Source organism: Hoplias malabaricus, chromosome 3 (genome assembly GCF_029633855.1).
Source record: "Hoplias malabaricus isolate fHopMal1 chromosome 3, fHopMal1.hap1, whole genome shotgun sequence".
NCBI lineage: Eukaryota > Metazoa > Chordata > Actinopteri > Characiformes > Erythrinidae > Hoplias > Hoplias malabaricus.
The window spans coordinates 17,591,500-17,611,330 of record NC_089802.1 but is presented as its reverse complement, the minus strand read 5'-3'; the positions used below and the strand labels follow the sequence as shown (position 1 = coordinate 17,611,330).

At 39.1% G+C, this 19,831-nt stretch overlaps 2 protein-coding genes across 6 annotated transcripts; one reads left to right on the top strand and one right to left on the bottom strand.

Annotated features, from left to right (window-relative positions):
* Positions 1-231: 231 nt before the first annotated feature.
* chmp2a (charged multivesicular body protein 2A) lies at positions 232-6,807 on the bottom strand. 2 transcript variants are annotated; one of them, XM_066666063.1, is made up of 7 exons: positions 6,711-6,807; positions 5,533-5,567; positions 2,549-2,716; positions 2,278-2,457; positions 1,707-1,837; positions 1,551-1,612; positions 232-1,427 (listed from the first exon to the last, which is right to left on the bottom strand). In XM_066666063.1, exons 3-7 carry the CDS (start codon positions 2,714-2,716, stop codon positions 1,306-1,308), a joined length of 663 nt encoding a protein of 220 aa, XP_066522160.1. In that variant the 5' UTR covers positions 5,533-5,567; positions 6,711-6,807; the 3' UTR covers positions 232-1,305. The 2 variants fall into 2 exon arrangements, with proteins under 2 accessions (XP_066522160.1, XP_066522159.1); XM_066666062.1 differs by lacking the exons at positions 5,533-5,567; positions 6,711-6,807 and adding an exon at positions 3,459-3,619 and having other exon boundaries at positions 241-1,427.
* fbrs (fibrosin) lies at positions 5,706-19,484 on the top strand. 4 transcript variants are annotated; one of them, XM_066666059.1, is made up of 19 exons: positions 5,707-6,172; positions 8,451-9,057; positions 9,467-9,628; positions 9,872-9,904; positions 10,062-10,091; positions 10,185-10,233; positions 10,983-11,316; positions 11,580-11,791; positions 12,859-13,136; positions 13,261-13,305; positions 13,438-13,533; positions 13,880-13,963; positions 14,781-14,810; positions 14,919-14,990; positions 15,150-15,309; positions 15,667-15,747; positions 15,990-16,073; positions 16,164-16,371; positions 16,475-19,484. In XM_066666059.1, the coding sequence occupies exons 2-19, from the start codon at positions 8,758-8,760 to the stop codon at positions 18,054-18,056; spliced, it is 3,840 nt and encodes a 1,279-aa protein (XP_066522156.1). In that variant the 5' UTR covers positions 5,707-6,172; positions 8,451-8,757; the 3' UTR covers positions 18,057-19,484. The 4 variants fall into 4 exon arrangements, with proteins under 4 accessions (XP_066522157.1, XP_066522156.1, XP_066522155.1 ...); XM_066666058.1 differs by having other exon boundaries at positions 9,449-9,628; positions 13,895-13,963; positions 16,475-19,483; XM_066666057.1 differs by having other exon boundaries at positions 9,449-9,628; positions 16,475-19,483.
* The last annotated feature ends 347 nt before the right edge of the window (positions 19,485-19,831 follow it).

Genomic DNA, 19,831 nt, shown 5'->3' with positions numbered 1-19,831 from the left:
TTTACAGGCTTCATGAGCAGAGCCCTTGCAAAGTACACATTAGTTTTGGTAAACAAATTGGAATACCAGTTTCTTTGAGTTTTGCTGCCTACATTTATAGAAAGGTATTTTCACTGAATATATTCTGAAGTGAACTCAGTAAGTAAGCAAACAATAGAACGAATGAAGACTGCAATAAAATCTTGTTTGTTCGTTGTGACAGCTATCAGTGTAGTCAGAAAAAACACATTTGTAATTGAATTGGGTACTCAAGTGTCCAGTGCGAGTGAAATTTTAAGTGTTCGTTGCCCTGTGTAAAACTGGCACTCCCTCCAGAGTGTGTTCCTTCCTCGCGCCCAGTGATTCTGTGTAGGCTCCGGACTCACCGCGACCCTGAACTGGATACGCAGTTACAGCCAATGAATGTATAAACTGTATTATTTCAGAACCATCAGTGCTGTTGACTATATTTTACTCTACTACTAATTCTGTTCACTGCAGGAAGCCAGCCAAAGTAAATGTGAAAAATGTTTTATTTGAGGGGGGAGGGGGACAAAATACAATATCCCACTTTAATTTACATTTAGATAAATATTATACCACATTACACCAGTATTTATACATTTTCTTTCCTTTGAACCCTTTAATCACCAATAAAATGTAAATTTTTAAATGGGTGAAAATATTGTTTTTAAACCTATAAAACCCAATGGCCTATTATATATTGCAGAGTGATGAGTAAATAATACAATTTTAGGTTAACAGAAGCATACTCTAATCAGAACCTGATAGCAGGAGATTGTTTTAAGCATTGTGATTTATATAAATCCACCATGCTTTAAAGATGTACAATTCTGGAGTAGGACCACTAGAGTACTAATGAGACATGCCAGATTGCAGTAAATATTTTGCATTATTCGTATATAAAAAAAATATATATAATCAACATTTATTTGAAGAGAAAGCACTTTATATTCCCCTTTTAAACTAAGTACTGTTTAGTGTTTGTCTCTTGGAAGTAGACTTCTTCCTCAGTTAAAAGCTTTCCTTAAACCTCTGTGTGGCATGAATGACTTGGAACTCACATCTTTGATTGGAGCATTTGTTTGGTTGAGAAACACTGAACGTCACACGCCAAAATAGAAGAATAGTAAAAAGACAAAAAAAATAAAAATAAAATATTCACACAGGAGTGCCTTATGTCAGAAACAAACTGCATCCAAAATTTGCAGTGTTCCTTTATCCACGGCTTTAATCGCCCAACATTTCAGTATGATGTTAGAAAGCTTCCTAAACATACTAAAGCATCAGAAGTTCACTTATGCCTCAGTCTCTTCTGAGGTTATTCAGTCTCTCTTCCAGATCAGCATCTGCATCTGCCAGCGTTGGCTGTGGCTCTGCTTTCTTACCTGCAGCAACTGAAAGGCTTGCCCCAGTAGAAGGGAGATCTGTATGAAAATGATAAACAAATATTAAAATAACTGATAAGCAAGTGTAAACTACAACATATAGATAAAAACTACAGGAGTTATCTGATATAAAATATTTCATATACAAGGTAGGTTTCATACTTGACAATTCATCCGAAAGATTCAGGCCCAGTTCATCCAACACTTGCGAAACGACAGCATCACTATCAAAAAGATAAAAATGGTAAGAATGGTAAAACAGCTACAGAGGCTAATCACCTTGCAGTCCAAGAATCATTGTTATGTATATAGTCCCACCTTTCTTCTTCATCATCCTCATCTCCCATTGCATCGTCAATTGCATCATTCATCATCTCCTCCTTCATGTCCATAATTTCACTTTGTCGCTCAAACTCCATCATGATTTTCTGAATTTGAGGCATCTTCAACTGTGGGCAGAGATTTCTGTCAATACTTAAAACTGATTGTATGACTTAACATGTTGAAGCTTTTGAACAAAAGGCTTATCTCCAAAATGTTCATTTTTATAAGAAGGAAAAAGCACTGTTTACTTTGAAAGTTGAAATTGTTTGAAGAAATTCCACAGCATTTCATTTGTCCGTCATGAAATATGCCAATAATAGAGTCCAGCTGGTGTTTTCAAATTATGTAATAATTTACTTTTTTAAATGATGAAAGGAGATACATAGTCATCATGTGATATGAATGATATGATTGCTGAATTGTTTAAAGAACAACTCAAGAGGTTATGTTATTTTCACTGAGGTTTGGAATCAAGAATGGTGGTGCTTGATTCTCTGAACTAAGAACAAAATTTACAAAGCTGCATAATTATAAAATTGAATTAATCTGGTTTAAGCTGACTGACCTGTCTGTTCATTGTGGCCATGGCTTTGGTGACTCCCTTCATGGCCTGTGCCATGCTGTTGTTTGACTTTAGGGTTTGGATTTTGAGACTGACTGCTTGGATATTGGCTCTCATCATGATGAATTTTTTAACATATCGTCTGGTGCGAACCAAGTCCTTAGCCATTATCTTAACAGCATCCTAGAAGAATCAAAACATTGCATTTAACCAGAAATTCACAAATACATTAGATGATGTTTTTTAATCGTTATTCTATTGGCATGACTTTTACCATCTGTCCTTGTTTGGCCATTTTCTTAATGTCAGCTATAATTTTCTTTTCCTGTTGTTCCAGCCTCTGGCGTTCTCTGTCTAGATCTCTCATGGCTCTGTTCAGTGCTCTCTGGTTCTGTCTGAGCATCTCCTCTGGTGTTTTCCTCCGCCCAAATAAAAACTCCATCTAAAAAAGGAACAAAGAAAATGTGCACTTTAAAATATTATTCAGTCCAGACAACAAATTGAATAACATTTTCAAACTTAAATAAAAGATAATGAAATGGTGGGAATAGCATGTCTAACGTCACATGATAACTAAAGTTAAAGCATGACTCAGATACGGGTTTGTTGTTCACATCATCCTTAGTAGAAACACACCTTAACGCACTAGCTTCTTGCCTGCTGTTTGTGTTGTACAAGCATACATCTTTGTGTATATCCAAAGAACATTTCTAACACATTAGGTTTACGAATATATTATCTTGAATTAAAACACAGCTAAACAAAATTGGCAGGCTGCACGTGAAAACCCCAGTATTACATTCAATTACCGATGATGTTATTGTTCATTTATTTAGTAAAATATTATCATAGCCACTTCACATATAGTGCATTAAAAATGCAATGACATTAAATAACAGCCGAAACCACTGCTATCGTTAATGAACCTAACTGTTATCGAACAGTTCAACGACGGTAAGATGATATCTCCCAGTTTGTGAGACCAGTGTCCCATAAACTATAGTTTAACACCTAAACATTTTTAATGAACGCGTTATTTTGACATATAAAGCTAAAATAATCTCAAATTTCAATAATTAAATGGTTAGAGACTGAATCATAACAGACTGTTAGCAGGGCGCTAACCGCTAACATTAACATGAACCCAGCGGAGATTCAACAGAGAAATTAATCTAGACATCCACCTTTAAATCTTCTCTTCGCGGGTAACGTCCCCCAGAACAAGCGTACAATTAATCTTCTTCCGACCTCAGAGTCTGTACGTGCCGTTTGTCTCTGTGTGTGTGTTTAAGTGAGAGTGAGATGGTAGCTGTTGGTTTTATTTTCTTTCTTCCGCATCTCTCTACACTTCCTATGGAAAATTGTGACGTCACACGACCAACTTGGGATTTAAACATCCAGAAACAAACACTGTATATTATACCGATCAGCCATAAACTTTTGACCACCTCCTGTCCATTCTCTCAGTTCCATTAGTCACACAGGAGCACTTTGTAGTTCTAAAGTTACAGACTGTAATTTTTTATTGCTCTGCATACTTTGTTTACCCCTTTTCACGCTGTTTTTCAACAGTCAGGATCTCTACAGGACCATAACAGAGCATGTATGATTTGGGTGGTGGATTGTTCTCAGGGCTGCAGTGGCACTGACGTGTTTGTTGGTGTGTTAGGGTGTTTTGTGCTAGTAAAAGTGGATCAGACACAGCAGTGCTACTTACTACGTTCTGTTATTGTACAATTACAAAATGCTCCTGTATTGTCAGTGGAACTGATAAAATGAGCAATGAGTGTAGAAACAAAGTGATAATCCAGTGATTGTTCTGTGTATATGACATAGGTGAGGGTATTTTGATTTGTACAAAAAGAGCTCCAAAAAAGGCACACTGTGTTTGTTTGTATGTTTGTTTTGTGGCTCACTGCTTGGTGCCAAACGTTGTGAGAGGACTGCCAAAGAGTGCAAAAACAACATTTCATCTCAGCTGGACTGTAAAAACAATAGAAACGTCCGCTGTGTTCAGAGAAGTCCACACTTCTAAAGATGTATGGTATTATTCAGACTGGTAGTGATAACTGTCAAAAGCCAAACTACTATTCTGGTGCATAAGTGACCACAGCTTTGGTGACCTGTATATGTGAGAAGTTTCCACTGATGTGGAGGCTTACATTGGGTTTTTAGAGAGACATATCCAGCTGTCATGGTGTCATCTATTCCTGTGAAGTCCATAGTTATTTCAGCAAGACCAGACCTCATTTGGCATGTGCTACAAAAACATGGCTTTGTATACACAGAGCGCGTGCCGGACTGACCTTAATGTAGTGTCCTATAGCGCATCATGAAAAAAAAGAATCAGGCAATGGCCACCACACAGTGTTGGGCAGCTCAAGTCTTGTATCAAGCCAGCATGGGCAAATTCCACTTGCACTACTAGTATCCTTAGCCTTTCTTAAGGCTGTTGCAGGTATTAATATCCAAATTTCATATTCATATTATAAATTGAATTATCTTCATCTTTTCTTTGTCTGGTTTTCTATAACCTAAATGTTCCTGTGAATTTACAAATTACAGAATTTATTATGAAGCAATGGAAACATGTTTCCATAACTAAAAGATAGAATTAGTGTCCCATCTCATTAATTTATTTTTATAACAACTATTTTATGTGATGACAGTTGCTTAAAAGGCAATATTTTAATGACTTGCTTAAAATTTACTTGCAGTCTATAACTTTTTTAAAGTTTGAACTATTTGTTTATTTTTTTTCTCCAATGTTAAATTGAAATCGTTTTCTACATTCTCAGTCATTAATTCATCATTAAGTCGTCTCAGTCAGCAATTCACCAAAGCCTTGTTATTCCATAATTGTAATCATGTACTGTATATGTCTTTTTTGTGTCTCATTGGATATGGTAAAAATTAAGGCTCAATGTTCGTCAATAAAACTAAGCAATAAAAATGTTTGTTAGTCAATTTGTCATTATTTCTTTACTGTTTTTGAAAGCTCTAGGGACCTGTGGTTGTGGGTTTGAGCCCCGCCTCGAGTGACTGACTGTGAGGAGCTTAACACAACCACTGTGAATAACTGTAGTAATAATATGAGTGAAAAAGACAGGTTCTTGTTTGTTAGACTTCTTATTCACTTGATGTTTAGTTAAATCAGAATGATAAAGCGACAATGTAATATTTTTTTTTTTAATTACATCATTTGTAATATTGAACTGTGTATATCCACCAATAAGCCATAAAATTAAAAAGACCCACCTGGTCAGTGGTGGTCCTATTGTGGTCCTGGGGTCCTGACGATTGAAGAAAAAGTATAGTCAGTTGAGTAGAGAGAATGCACTGAGAGTGTAAAACAAGGGGGTTATTTTAATGTTATGACTGATGGGTGTATGCCCATAAAAATACTGGAGACTGTAATAACTTGGATGTATTTCAGCGTGTTAGGCCGGTCCTCCAGGCGGCAGTGCTGCTGTTGGAAGCTGAGAGAGCGCCGCTGAGGAAACAGAAAATCGACGGAGACACACAATGCAGTTTCGCTGTGGGGTTTATCCGCCCAGCGCTCCCTCCGCCAGCCTTTCACTGATAATGAGCCCCGAGTTTATCCACCCCGCACCATCGGGACTCGCCCCCGCGTGTTAGGACACTGTGAGGAGAGTGTCGAAGAGAGAGAAAATCCCACACAAAAGACGGAGATACATCCAACTTGGTCCGGTGGAGTGTATCGTAGTGAGGGCCGCGAGCGAGAAGAGCTTGTGTCGGCCGGCCGCTCGGAGCTCGCCCGGCGCCGCTGAGGCTGAAACTCTAGCTCGGGGCTTCCGGGCCTTCGTTGGGACTCATGATCTGATGGAGAAACGGAACGGGCAGCGGACAGGGGATAGCGATCAGACACATCGGAGCGGTGGGTACGAGCGGGATTACGGGATTTCAGCTAAAGAGGAAAACACAAACAGGCGAATTGTGTTCTTGTGTTACAGAGTTTTTTTTTTTTTTTTTTTTTAACTCGGGTGAAATCACCTTTCTCTCCTCGGCTGCTAGCTGCATTTAGCCCACCAAGCGTTTTGTGTTTTTTCTCTTTAAAGTGGTCAAACAGGTTCGCTGTGGTCGTCTGAATTTGTAATATATGTATTATTCACAATATTAAAGCTGGGAGAGAGTTCGCGGTGTGTCACTGGGAGTGAATTTTTGAACGTAGAGACTGAAGCTAGCGGGGGATAGCGCTCTTAGCAAATGGCTGTAAACGGTGCCGAGATCCAGCTGTTTTCAATGGATGTGTCTGAAAGACGCAGAGGAGATGAGGAACGCGCTTTTCGTGATTTTAATGTCAGTGACATGTTCTTTATGCAGTAAATAACCAAAATGTTCTTAAAGGCAGTGTTTATTCTGAATATTTTGGAAGGCATCAATTCGCGAAGCTAGCGATATGTTAATTACCTTACCGTCATTTGTGGAGGCTGTAGGTCGGCTAGGCCACTCCGCCGAGCCAGCGCTTCCTCAGCCTTCAACCGCACACAGCTGATTCTGGCAAATACTCATTTTTACCCCTTTTTAACGCCCGTTTTATTAGTCCATTTTAGATCAAACACTCGCTATCTTCAGTGTTTTAACATAAAAAATTAAAATGAGATTTTCAGCTCGCATTAACGAACGTGTCGTTTTAATTGGCCAAATAAACCATTATGTCTTAAAAATAAGGTATTGTGTGTTAGAAGTAAGATTTCTAATAGTACGGGACTTCAGTAGTGTTCAGTTACTGTCGTATGTGAAATGTTGTGACATCCTTCGTCAGATGACGTTTCGTTTTTCTAAGTCACAATATGTGAACGAAACGAGATATAACATTTTCTGCATATACTTTGTGTAGTTTCTGTAAATATTTATTATGTGATTTAGTTAATACTGGAACCGGAATATATGCCATAACCCCTGCTCTAGACAATATGTTAAATTGAGCTGATGAATAGTAATTGGGCGAAATGTGTTCCTCTAATGGATGTGTTAACTAAGTGGTGTCTAAACTTATTTTTTATTTTTATTTTTAAACCTGCCTGTAATATTCCTGTTGTGCATTTGATACATTCATTTTAATTTGTAGTGTCCATTGTTATATCAATGTTTAAATATGATAGTTTTTTGGCTAATCATATAGAAACTTCCTAAGTATACAATCTAAAAGATTTTGATACAAATCCATTCTTCATAAATCAATGGTTAGGTGATAAACAAAATGGGTTCAAATTAAAATACTCCTGTCTAGGGAAACTTAGATTTTCACACAAATAGATATAGGAACCAGACATCTGAATTCAGATGTCATCTGGCATTTGAAGTTAGAATTTTAGAGAAAGTTACTGTACAGGTATGAGTGCCTAATTCCTGAGACATTGTAATATAATTTTAGAGGTTTCTTTCTTAATATACATTCCTGGCAGAGGAGTGCCATGAATGTATATTTTAGATAAATGTTATTCACAGAAAATATATATATTTTTTGTTATAAGCTTATTTATTTACATATTTAATTTATCAGTTTTAAATGAAGTAAAAAATGTTGGTGTAAGATACAAAAGCTGGTGTTCAGCCAGCTTTGAGGAGCTTTTCAATTGAGCAAAGTAAAATCGACTTTGTCTAGTTATAGCAAAGATTGAAATTAAGTCACAAGTTGTGCTCAGAATTGCAGAGACAATAACACATATTTATCTAAAGATTAAGTAACTTAACTCTAATGTGTTTCATTTCTCCTTTTTTGTCAAATGCTGTTTCTTGTAAAGATTTTAGGGGAATTGACATTGACCTGAGCAATCAGAGAACAACAGAGAAAGAAAACAAGAATCCTCTTAGTAGCCAATTAGACATGCTTCAAGAAATTTTATCATATAGTAATTATTTGACAGTAAAGGGGTATTACAGACATTTTCCATATAACTAATGTCGATGTCCTTTTAAATTTTGCCCCGCTTTAAAGTTTATACCAGTATAATTTTACAATTAGAGGCTGGCATTATGTTGACATCATTACTGCAATTAATTTCGTACCTTGCCATGTGGAAGCATCATTGTAAAATAAAGATGGCAGTCCTCAAATTCATGATGTTTCTTTGATACAGTTTCCTTAATCTTCAAATGGATGTTTGAATTGTTGGTAGTTCATTAATTTTTGTTTTTTCTCTTCCCTTTAGATGAGGCTGACCATGTCTTGACACGGACACAATAACGCAGAAGGGAATTTCCTGAAATACACAACAGCCTTTTTAATGAAAACAGGCTTACAGATGGACCAGCATGACTCTCATAAGACAGCAGTGTGGTGACACCATGCAGTCTTCAACTGGCATCAAGATATAGGCAAGAATTTTAACTCTGCTTTAAACTGGGATACCCGCATCCATTGAGGAGGTTTTGGGTGTCTTCAGTAACAGTAAGGTTCCCTTCATAGACCGAGGTGTTAGTGCCTTTAACTTGGACTTACAGTACCTTTTTTTGGACATGGATGGTCCAAGCCGAAGTGGAGGGTTGAGACAGAGCCGTCGCTCTCGTTCTCAGCGTGACAGAGAGAGACGGAGGAGGAGAGCAGACCTCGGTCCTTCCTCACCTTCCTCTGCCTCAGATCAGGAGCTTTGTCGAGGAGACTCTTTCCTTGGTGCCAGTGGCGGAGAATGCCGTCCTGTATTTCCTGGCACCAGACACCGGCCTCCACGACGGAGGAAGCGAGAATCGGTGTCCTGCGAGGAAGACATTATTGATGGATTTGCAATAGCAAGCTTCATAAGCTTGGAAGCCCTTGAGGTATGTATCATTATATCTTTGTCAAAATGCAAAAGTTTATTATAGATATTACAGAGTTGTTTGCAAAACCCAGATAGCTCCTGGTCAAAATGTATTTTGATGGTTATCTTACATAAATTTCTAACTTTATTTGGATTACTCAGGATGTGTTTTCATAAAATTTTATTTGGGTTGCCCAAATGCTTGTAATAACTGTAGATGTTTTATAATGCTAATTTTTTATTATTTATTTTTTTACACTGCTATACAAAATAATTTTCTGCCATACACAATGTTTTTTAGTTGGGCTATTTAAACAATTATTACAGAATATTTTTAACTTTATATGACACATGCCATTTTGAGTAGTGCCATCACTCATCATAACTCACAGTACATATGTGTTTAATAGATGGACTGTTCTCTGAAGCCTCCAGAGCAAGCTGGTGTACTGATTGTAAGAGGGAACAAAAGAAAGAGAGACGTTGATGAGAATGGAGGGCCTCTCTCAGAGCCAGAGGAAGGTGCTCCCGCTTCAATCACCAGTAGCTGGGAGAAGCGCAGGAATGAAAAAAGGAAGAGAGAGGCTAAGGTGGGAGAAAAGGCATAGTGACGTTTTGTTGTCTGATTTCAGATTTTCAGTTTCGCTTCCGTTTCAGCATTTACTGTAATTATTTTGATCCTGTTGGGTTTTCGGTTTTACTCATTTGAAAAGATATTACTCATCATTATTACAATAATACGTGGCATAAATATGACATTATTTATTTTGTTTAGAGTTTAAAAAAGTAATAGTTTTTGGGTCATTTTCAACCATTGTGATTTTGTTTTACAGGTCTCTGGAAATCTCATGGAGACAGGATACATTGTAAGTATAATTTCCCCTTTCTAAATGTTTTTAGTTCTTTTACTCATGTTTTATAAATATGCCTTTATAAATATGGGACTGTTTTTATAGATGTGCTTGAGTGTCTTAATGTTTACCAGTGCGTATTGTCATTCGTGTGCCTTTGTTTTTATGTCAGTGTGACACGGAGAGTGAGTCAGGAGATAAGGTATGTTATTTTCTTTGTATCTTATGTTAACTTGAAGTATGTTTATTTTTTCTTTTAGTGAATAAGGCTAATGTTTCATTTTCTCAAATCTAGGCCTCTGACAATGATATGGAACGTACTTTCATCGTAAGCACTAGAGAAGGTAGGTAGATGTTTTTCTGTTATACTTCCACCAAATAATGCCTATGCAATTATTGACTGCATTTTAAAGTCTAATAGTATTTTATTTTTTTATTTATTTTTTTTTAATAATGGTTGTTGGTAATATTTGATAAAAAAAAAAAAGAGTGCACATGAGCATAATAAAAAGGGCCAGGTGTAAAAGTATATATTATATCAACAGCTTGAATTTTAATTAAACATACGCTACATAAGAACAGAGTTTTGTTTTTTGTCTTTTTTTTGTGACCAATAACTAAAACAGTGATTCAATTTCCTGATAATAACAACAATAAGAAGTCACTTAAAAGGTTTTGCCATTCACTGTCATTCTCAATATGTTTGCAAATCCACATTATTTCTGTGTATTACACATTTTCTTAGAGAAAATGCTCAAGTTTGTTTAAAAATGTTTTTATTTATCCTACTCACCCTGAAGCTTTTTATTGTCATGTTACAGCCTGAATAGCATGTCAGATATGCTTATATTTTTTTTCTTTACCATATCAGTGAAAAAAATAGTGTTTATCAACTGTTAATCAAGTTTAAAACTGAAAACGTATGTGTTAAGCAACCTGGCCATATACCTCATGTCACACCATGCTTAAAAAAAAAGTGTTATATCATTGACTGTGCTGTCCTGTGAACCACATATCTGGATTAAAAAAAAACATACAAAACAGCCTGAACCTGGACTCTGAGATGAATGAATAATTTCTGTCTTTTCCTCAGTGGTGTCCAATCCAGTGAACATGGCCTCTTCTGTGAGCAATGGCTGTACTCTGTTGCCCTCGAGCAATGGTCCGCCTCGTCTCTCTGTGACACTCAGAGTTTCTGGCTTGGAGAGAAGTCAGGAGAGGAGTCTGGAGCTGCCTCACCTTGAAGCAACCTCTACCTCGTCCTCACTCCCCTGCCTCTTGCCCCGTTCTCCTGCCTCTGCTGCCGCTCCCCTCTCTGAGCAGCAGAACGGAAACACTGGACCGCACCACCGTCGCGACTGCAGCCCCCCACGACCAAAGCCTAAGCCCTTTCACAGCTTTTCTGGCTTTGGTATAGGCAACAATAGGTTAGTAGAGTTCAGAATTATTGTAAGTATGTGATTAATGTCAGTGTTGGTGCTTTCTGAAAGTATATAGTAAAAATATGAACTGAAGTTAGGTGAACTTTACATTAGATTGAGACAAATTATGCAGGGTGGCAAATTGTTATATTGCTCTTTAGAAATATTTTATGCACTTAGTTCAAATTTAGATAACTTTTAAATATAAATATTATTGGTCAAATATTTTTGTAGGAATGTTTGCACATTGTTGGTTTGGTTTTTATCAGGAGTAGTTCTTCAGTCAAGCCTCCATCTTCATCTGCCTCTTCTTCATCAATTCGACCTTCCACACCTTCTACGAGTGTGCCTGCTGGCCGAGGGCCCTCTGGGGCAGGAGTGCTGCGGCCCTCTTCTCGGCCCAGTCCTGGAGCTTTGTTCACCCCTTCACCTGGCCTCCCTCCACCTCCTCCTCTTCTGCAGTCGCCTCGCTCTTCTACAGGTACAATTAAGCATACTGTACTGGCACCTGAGTTGCACAGATATAAAGCTGACTGTGGCTAGCAGTTTTACCACAATTGATCTCGCTCTCTGGTTGGGTAGGAAAGCCCTTTCACGCGTATCACTGCCCACATTGCTAGTTGGTATAAGTGTTTGTCTGCTTATATGACAGATCTGTACATTTTCTTCTACTGTTGTATGTTAAAATATTTGATGGCATTAAAAAAAAAGTGTTCGACTGGCTTCAGGTATCTTGGAGGAAGCATGTGTTTACCTGTACCTTCCTGAATCTGGTGGCACGTATTGGTGTCATTTAAAGGGTGGACTTGAAGTCAACTAATACTTGTGGGAAGATCTGGCAAAAACTAGGGATCATAAAAACGTAGCATTGTTTGTACACATTAAGCTGTACTGTTAGGATCTGACATTTGAAATCATTTTATCCAAATTTTAAAAGGGATCAGTGCCTGAATATATTAATAAGTAACATGTATTTTTATTTTGTTATTTTATTGTGATTAATAAGCAAACATATTTTGATATTTAAAATGACATGACAATTCATCACATAGCAGCTAGTGCTACAAGCCTAGAGAGTAAAAAAATAGTCATTGTGAATATTGAACCTATGGTCAGAAACTAACACAACCTATTTCAGTTTGTGAACATTGTTGTACAGTAGAAATAATATTACTAAATCCTTGTTAAGGTACTAAGATGCAAACGATTTGATATTTAAAAACCGTCCAAAATATTCAGCTGTTTATTTATTTATTTATTTATTTGTTTTGTTTTGTGCTATTGCATATGATTTAACTTTCTGTCATGCATTTCTGAAATTCTATGTTGGACTTGAATACTAAAGCTGGACAGCAAAACTAAAACAGTACTATTTCACAATGAAAATAATGCCACCTGTATACTTTTTAATTATGCATGTGGAGTAACTGTTTGTATAAACAAATACTTAGATAGGTTTGGGTTTCATTTAATTAAATAGTTGTTACCATTGTTCGTTCAGTCTCTTGAATTTCTGAAAAACTAGTGTGTTCTCTCCACTGTGTCTAGATCAAGAGTTATACCGTCAGGAGCTGAACTCACACTTCCTGGCCTCCCAGAGTGCAGAGCGTGAGAACAGAGCTTCAGGGGGCAGTACCGGAGTCAGTGTTAGCTCAGCATCAGGAGGACCTTCTGCCTCTGCCTCCAGCTCCAGCAGCTCCAGCAGGTCTTCACAGGCTCAGGCCTCCATCCCAGCTATGTACCAGTTCCATCACCACAACCATCAGCACCAGCACACTCACACTCACCAACACTTTCTGCATCCACCTGCTGCAGCACCCCCTATGGTGAGGAGGTCACAAATGCTTATATCTGATAGAATTTAATTATTATTTTGAGACATTTGTTTGTTCTTGGTTAGGGTAGTACTGTTGCATTCTTTATTTATTCTTTATTCTATTTCCCATTTAGTTTGAGAAATATCCAGGCAAGATAGAAGGTCTTTTTCGACACCCGGTAAGTGCTCTGCTTTACAAAATCTGGAAGCTACATCATGTGACGGGACTGTTTAAACAGACAATATTTTGGACACATTTGCATCAATAAAGATTTACAAATGAAGTGACATTGCTGTTTTGTTTTCTTAAGTATTTCCCTCAGTACCCGCCATCTGTGCCTGGAATTCAGCCTGTCCTTCCCCCCACAGGACCACTTAGTTCCTTGCAAGGGGCATTTCAGCCTAAGGTAAATTGTTTATTAATTTATTTTTAGGTTTTTTTTTTATATTATTATTATGGCATGACTTATTAAAACCATAAATTTGCAATAAGAAAAGCTAAATAACTTTAGCCCTGTGAAGGACTGGCGCCCCCTCCAGGGTGTATTCCCGCCTTGCGCCCAATGATTCCAGGTAGGCTCTGGACCCACCGCGACCCTGAATTGGATAAGCGGTTACAGATAATGAATGAATGAATAAATAACTTTCATTTAACAAGACCTATTTTCATCACTACATTTGATAAGAAAACTAATGCATGCTGTTAGAGAGCCATATTTATAATGGGTTAAAACAGTGTCCTGTGATTGACAGCTTGTTGCCCTCCAGGGACCTGCTCCAGACATGACTGCTCGTATTGGCGTGGTACCTCCTCATCTGCAACCTAAAGACCCTAGGGTAAGAGATCTCAATACAAGGTACCTGCTTTGGTCCGAGACGCCTGTCTCTACTGCAAAAGTCTGTTTTACTGGCTGTGCTCATGCTACCGGGCCGAAGTAATTCAAATATGACTTAAAAACATTTTTATGTCTTAATGTGACACAGCTGTTGTGTTGGTGAGGGACGGAGGTGTGGTGGTGGTCCCATATCAAATTAGAATCAGATTCATGGACATGCAATATGTATGTGAATGGTCAGGCTGGATATTTCTGCATCTTGTTTGCCTGTGCACATGTACTTAGAGCTGTAACTGGTAGCGAAATGCAGGCTGTGTCTCAAATGGCTCTCTGCTTCCTACATAGTGCTTGGTGTGAGTGATGAAACTATGGCTTCTGCACTAAATCAAATGCTCTGAATGTTAGAAATTGAGTTGTGCAGGTGTTAACTGAATATAAATGGATTTGTGTTGGACACATTGCGCAATACTTCGGTGTCAAAGTTATTTAAGGAACTACATCAAACCGCACAAGGACCTGTTTGTTATGGAGCCACAGAAACAAATCAATGTGCGCATTCATGCTGTTTCAGGGACAGACTTGTTCACATTACAGACAGATGTGAACATGGTCATTGTTAGATAATTATGCAAGTTGTTCTGCAGCTGAACCAAGAACAGGAAAAGCTTTGCAGTAGATGTGGATCTTCAGGAATCCACACAACTCATGTACATATGGGATGGTGACTTATCTAATTACAGCATGTATCGCTCATATTTTAAACAAATTCATCGGTCATAGTTGTGCACTTGTTAATATTTTCTCATCTGTATTCACAGATCACAGACCCATTTCCAGCATCATTGAAGGTTAGTAATATAAGCCTAAATTCTCTGCACCTAAAACTACTATTTTCATGGAATGTTCTGTTTTGCTTATTAGCTTGTACCATTTGAATTTTTTTCCACACAATACAGAAGCCTGGAAAATGGTGTGCTATGCATGTGCGTGTTGCCTGGATGATTCTTAGGCATCAAGAGAAAGTTAAGGTGCGTATATTTATTTTCCTGATTTGTTTGGGATTTTTTATTTGAGGGATATATTGAGGAAATGTTCTTCTGACAGTTTCAAGGTATGATGAAGTGTTACAGTGAAATGTTTTAACCATGTTTTGTAATCATTATAATTAAATGCTTTGCTCTCCTCAGCTGATGCAGGCAGATCCTCAAAAGCTGGACTTCCGTAATGACCCATTGCCACGTCTACCAGGGCCTGGTGGAATTGGAGGAATAGGGGGTCTGGGACCACTTGGTGCGCCTCTGACTACAACACATGAACTCGCCAGACCAGGCAGCCTTTTTTCAGCTAGTATGTGCTTTTATCATGAATGTGAATTGTGAATCTGTACCTCATGGGGACAGTTACTTGATATACACTAATATGAAGAGAATTTTTATTAATCCCCTAATGCATTATCAAGTAATGCCTTATTAACAAAATCATTAATTTACCAGCTGAAAGCTATGACATACTTACCAAAAAAATGTAACCTCTTGTCTAGTCCATGCTGTCTAACGCAATTAAATGAATATTGTTGATTTTAAGTGTTAAGCTATGTAGTGATAAAGTGTGGAGAGGGCATAAAATGGACATTGAAATGGAGCTACTGCTACTCCATAAATAGGTGTTAAATAAGTATTTGAGTTGACCACTGTGTCTTCTCAGGTGGAGTCAATCCATCCTCCACTCCATTCATCTCTCCATCAACGCCCCACACTTCTTTCCTCACCCCAGCTGCACACCTGGGTAAGAGACTGGACCACTGAGCCTTATATGAGCCTAGCTGTAGCCTAGCCTAGTTTTTAAAAATGTAAAAGTGGTCATATACTTAAAGTTGATCAGTGGCATCAAACACAAGTGGATGAAAGAACATGTGTTGAAGTGAAAGTAACCTAAATGGGCCCTTCATTTAATAATGTACATTTGTGCACAGAAGCATTCGTTAATCACTGAATGACAATGCTAATGCTGGGTGTTGTCTGTTACAGATCCATATGGCCGCTCACCCCCCTTCCCACCTCTGGGAGCCCTAGGCTCTGGTGCCTTTGGAGGACTTGGTAGCCCCTCACTGAGTAAGTCAATTTATTATGGAAACAACTTACTTAGTATAAATCTATGCTCATTCTTGTTTTGACCCATTCTTTTCGTTTTGTCTTCCATAGCTGCTAGCTCTGTTTTTGGCCATAAGCCAGAATCCTCTGCAAGTGCAGTAGGAGGTCTGGGCAACCCACATGATCCTTGGAATCGGCTGCATGTTGCTCCTCCCTCAGGGCTCTCTTGGGGCAAAGGACTAGAGAAAAGGGATGAGAGAGATAGAGGGAAAGAGATGGAAAGGAGAGAACTTACTCACATAAAAGATGAAAAGGACAGGTATGCATCCGGATTTGTATCTTTTGTCTGTTTTAATATGTTAAAATCTACACATCTGTATATATGCTTTCATGCTAATTGCTCTGCACCTCCCCTCTGACAGAGACAACATGATGTATGGCCGTCCTCCTGTGCGAATGTCTCCCAGTGCTCCATCTTTCAAGCACCGCAGCAACACCCCCAGTTCCCATGTGAATGGACTAGGCCTGTTGAGTTCTGGGCCGTCAGATGGACAAAGCAGGGACCGGGAACGAGAACGGGACCGTGAAAGGGAAAGGGAGCGAGATAGAGAACCAGACAAGAGACAGCATTCAGTTTCAGCCTCCAGGGCACCAGCTTCCTCTTCCACAGCACCAGACAGACCTCGTTCGTCCACATCATCTATTCATGCAACCCCTCCCCCAAGTGCAGCCTCAGCACCTTCTCCTCTGGACCTATTTCCCAGGCAAACACATGGTCTCACCTCTGAGCCCTCACATCCATCCCAAAGAGAGGGTAGCGGTCCAGCCTCTTCCTCCTCCTCTGTCAGTTCACTTCCAGTCAAGAAACCAGATCGGACCACAACTCCAGTTTCTAAACCACCCACTGGTCTCCCTCCTGTGCTTCCTCATCCCCCAGTAAAGGTGAAAGAAGAGAGAAAAGAAGAGCCTGAACCAGTTCCTATATCCTTAACACATCCAGCTGTACCTCCTCATAGCTTTGAACGGCCTAACAGTCGCCACACTCATCATCCTTCAACCCCTTCTTCAACCCTCTCATTGACTCCTACACCTGGAGTGCCTCTACCCCCTCCTACCCCTCACCCTCCCCACCACCATCTCTCTCTGTTAGATCGCTCACGTGCCATTGAGGCTTACCTTAGTGCAGGTGGCCCCCCTGGACTGGTTGTAGGTGCCACAGGGGATCGATTTTCAGTCCATCCACATACGCCACCCCAAGCTCACACACAGGCTCCGCACAGCTTCCCGTGGGATCCTTGGAGGGATCTTGCTGCCCAACAGCAGCAGCGTAGAGAGAGTGTCTTGGCTCTAAGACCAGATCCCCATCTTGCACTGCGCACTGACCCGCACTTGTCCCGCCTACTTCAGCATCAGCACGCACGTTATCTGGAGGCAGAAAGAGCAGCAGCTGTAGCAGCAGCAGTGGCAGCTGGCCCACATCATCCACCGGTACCTACCTCCACTTCTTCTGCGTCATCCTCTGCATCACGACCAGAGTTTGGATTGATGTCTCATTTTGAACGCCCTCCTCAGGTTGGCGTTCCTGGTGGTGGGTTGCTGGATGAGGAACAGCGTGCCCAGATACTGCGAGAAGACTTTGAAAGGGTGCGCTACTTCGGAGTCCCGCACCACCTTGCACCACCCCATATGTCCAGTTCTGCAGCCCACCTAGAACAACTGCATGCAGGCTTACTGTCTCACCCTCAGCTCCATCCTGCTGGAACTTCTGCACCTTCGCCACATCACCCAAGTCTCTATTCTCGCTTGGGCCCTTTGCATCCACATTCTCATGTTCCAAATGGAATTCTCACTAAGGCCCCAAGTCTAGTTGGGACCTTGCCCGTGGGTGCACCCCCACCACTCATTCCATCTGTATCAAGGCCTTCCACTCCACCACGCAGTTCCAGACTTGGGGCTGGAGATTTGGCCCTGTTCAGTACACACAAAGATGGCGAGTCCAGATAGTACTAGATGAGGCTGAAGCAGCTATGTGGTTGGCTGCTTTTGAACTGCTCTTCCTGCTAATGGAATTATACACAGGAGCCCAACCTGCTGAACCTACAATGATCATACATGAGTGTTCAGACCACCCGAGTGGAGGGCAGGGAGACTTCACAGGGCTGCTTAGTATATTTATCCACTGTGGTTATATTGGTGCAATTTAAGGTACTCTTTCCCTTCCCCCTGTGCTTCTGATTTATATTTAGGATTGTGTTTCTCAAAGAGGCATGTGGATGTTCAGAGACTAAAAGCTATGTCATGTCCTAAGAAGAGATATACATACAAGCCCTGCAAGGCTGTCTCCAGGCCAATGGATCCAGAATTGTATTCAGAGATGTTTGCATTTTAACACATTGGTTGATATATCTATTACCTTCTATGAACTCATGGCTGTAAAAACCTGTAGAGATTGAAATCTGCATATGAAGAAGTGAAAAAAATGAGTTGAATAATGGCTGAAGTAGTGCTTTTCAGATTGTGTAGTGTGTGCTCTGTCTATAACTAGAGAGATGAAAAAGCACTGTTGTAAAATGAATTTAAAGAAACACATCTTCAGCATCCTGTTCTTAATCAGTCCACAGCAGAGGCACAATTTTCATGAACGTTACAATGAACGTCTACAGATTTATTTTATTTTAATCTCTAAAAACTATTATTAACTGTACATCTTGTTTGATAATATTTTAAAATTTAAAATGAAAAAAACTCATTCTTCTACACTCTGACTCAATACATGAGCTGGGACAGAATACAGTAGAATAGTGATATTGCTTTTGTAATTATTATTGTTAACATTAATTACCTTATATAATAAACATATTCACTGTTTGTCATAATGTCATTGTTTCAGGACTCACCAGTTGCACTCCGTTGTAAGGATAACTTACTATCTTTATCCGGGAAATGGAACTGTACAACTGCTACAAGAAATGAGATATAAATTGCCAGTGAACTGGGTTTGTAACCATCACAAAACTTGTCCCACATGTTGCTGGTTTCTGAATATATTTATGAATGATGTGAGATTGAGGTGAACTTTGAAAAGTCCCCAAGGTGGATAACATCTTCCACAAAAGAGACAGCGCAGACAAGTATGGGGCCTCCACTGGACAAATGGAGTGCTTTGTACTTGCAAACAAACAGCAGGATTGAAGGGACTCTAACATAAGTACAGGACATTCTGGGTTAATTATTTGAGCAAAAACAATTTTATACCTTTTAAATATGGTCCCCTTGAAAAGAAAGCAACAAAGATTAATTATTAAACAAATTGTTGGTTATTTACATGTGTGTTGGTGTATTCCTTACAAGAAGTTCATTGTGTGAAAATCGGTACGTTTTTATTTGTCTTTTTTTAAACATATATTGGAACTTATTTATGGTATTATCGGGTTAAAGTCTTGTAAAGTTACTTACTAAGGTTGTTGTTACTTATCAGTAATGATAAATGGAAGGGCTAACCTGCCCTGGAATTTTTTTTACATTACTAGGGTTCTTAAACTGTAAACATGTTTATTATCAATTAAACATTTTGCTACACTATTGATAACATTATGATCAGACTGAATTTTAGTAAAAGTTGGGGGAATTGGATATCTAGAATGGGTATGCATATTACTAATCAATGTTTTTTACATTTTTTTAATATAATGTCATGCAATATGAGATATCATATACTGAAATTCTCCCAATTAACCTGGGTCGTTTAGTTATAGTCTTAATAGTGAATGACGTGAAAA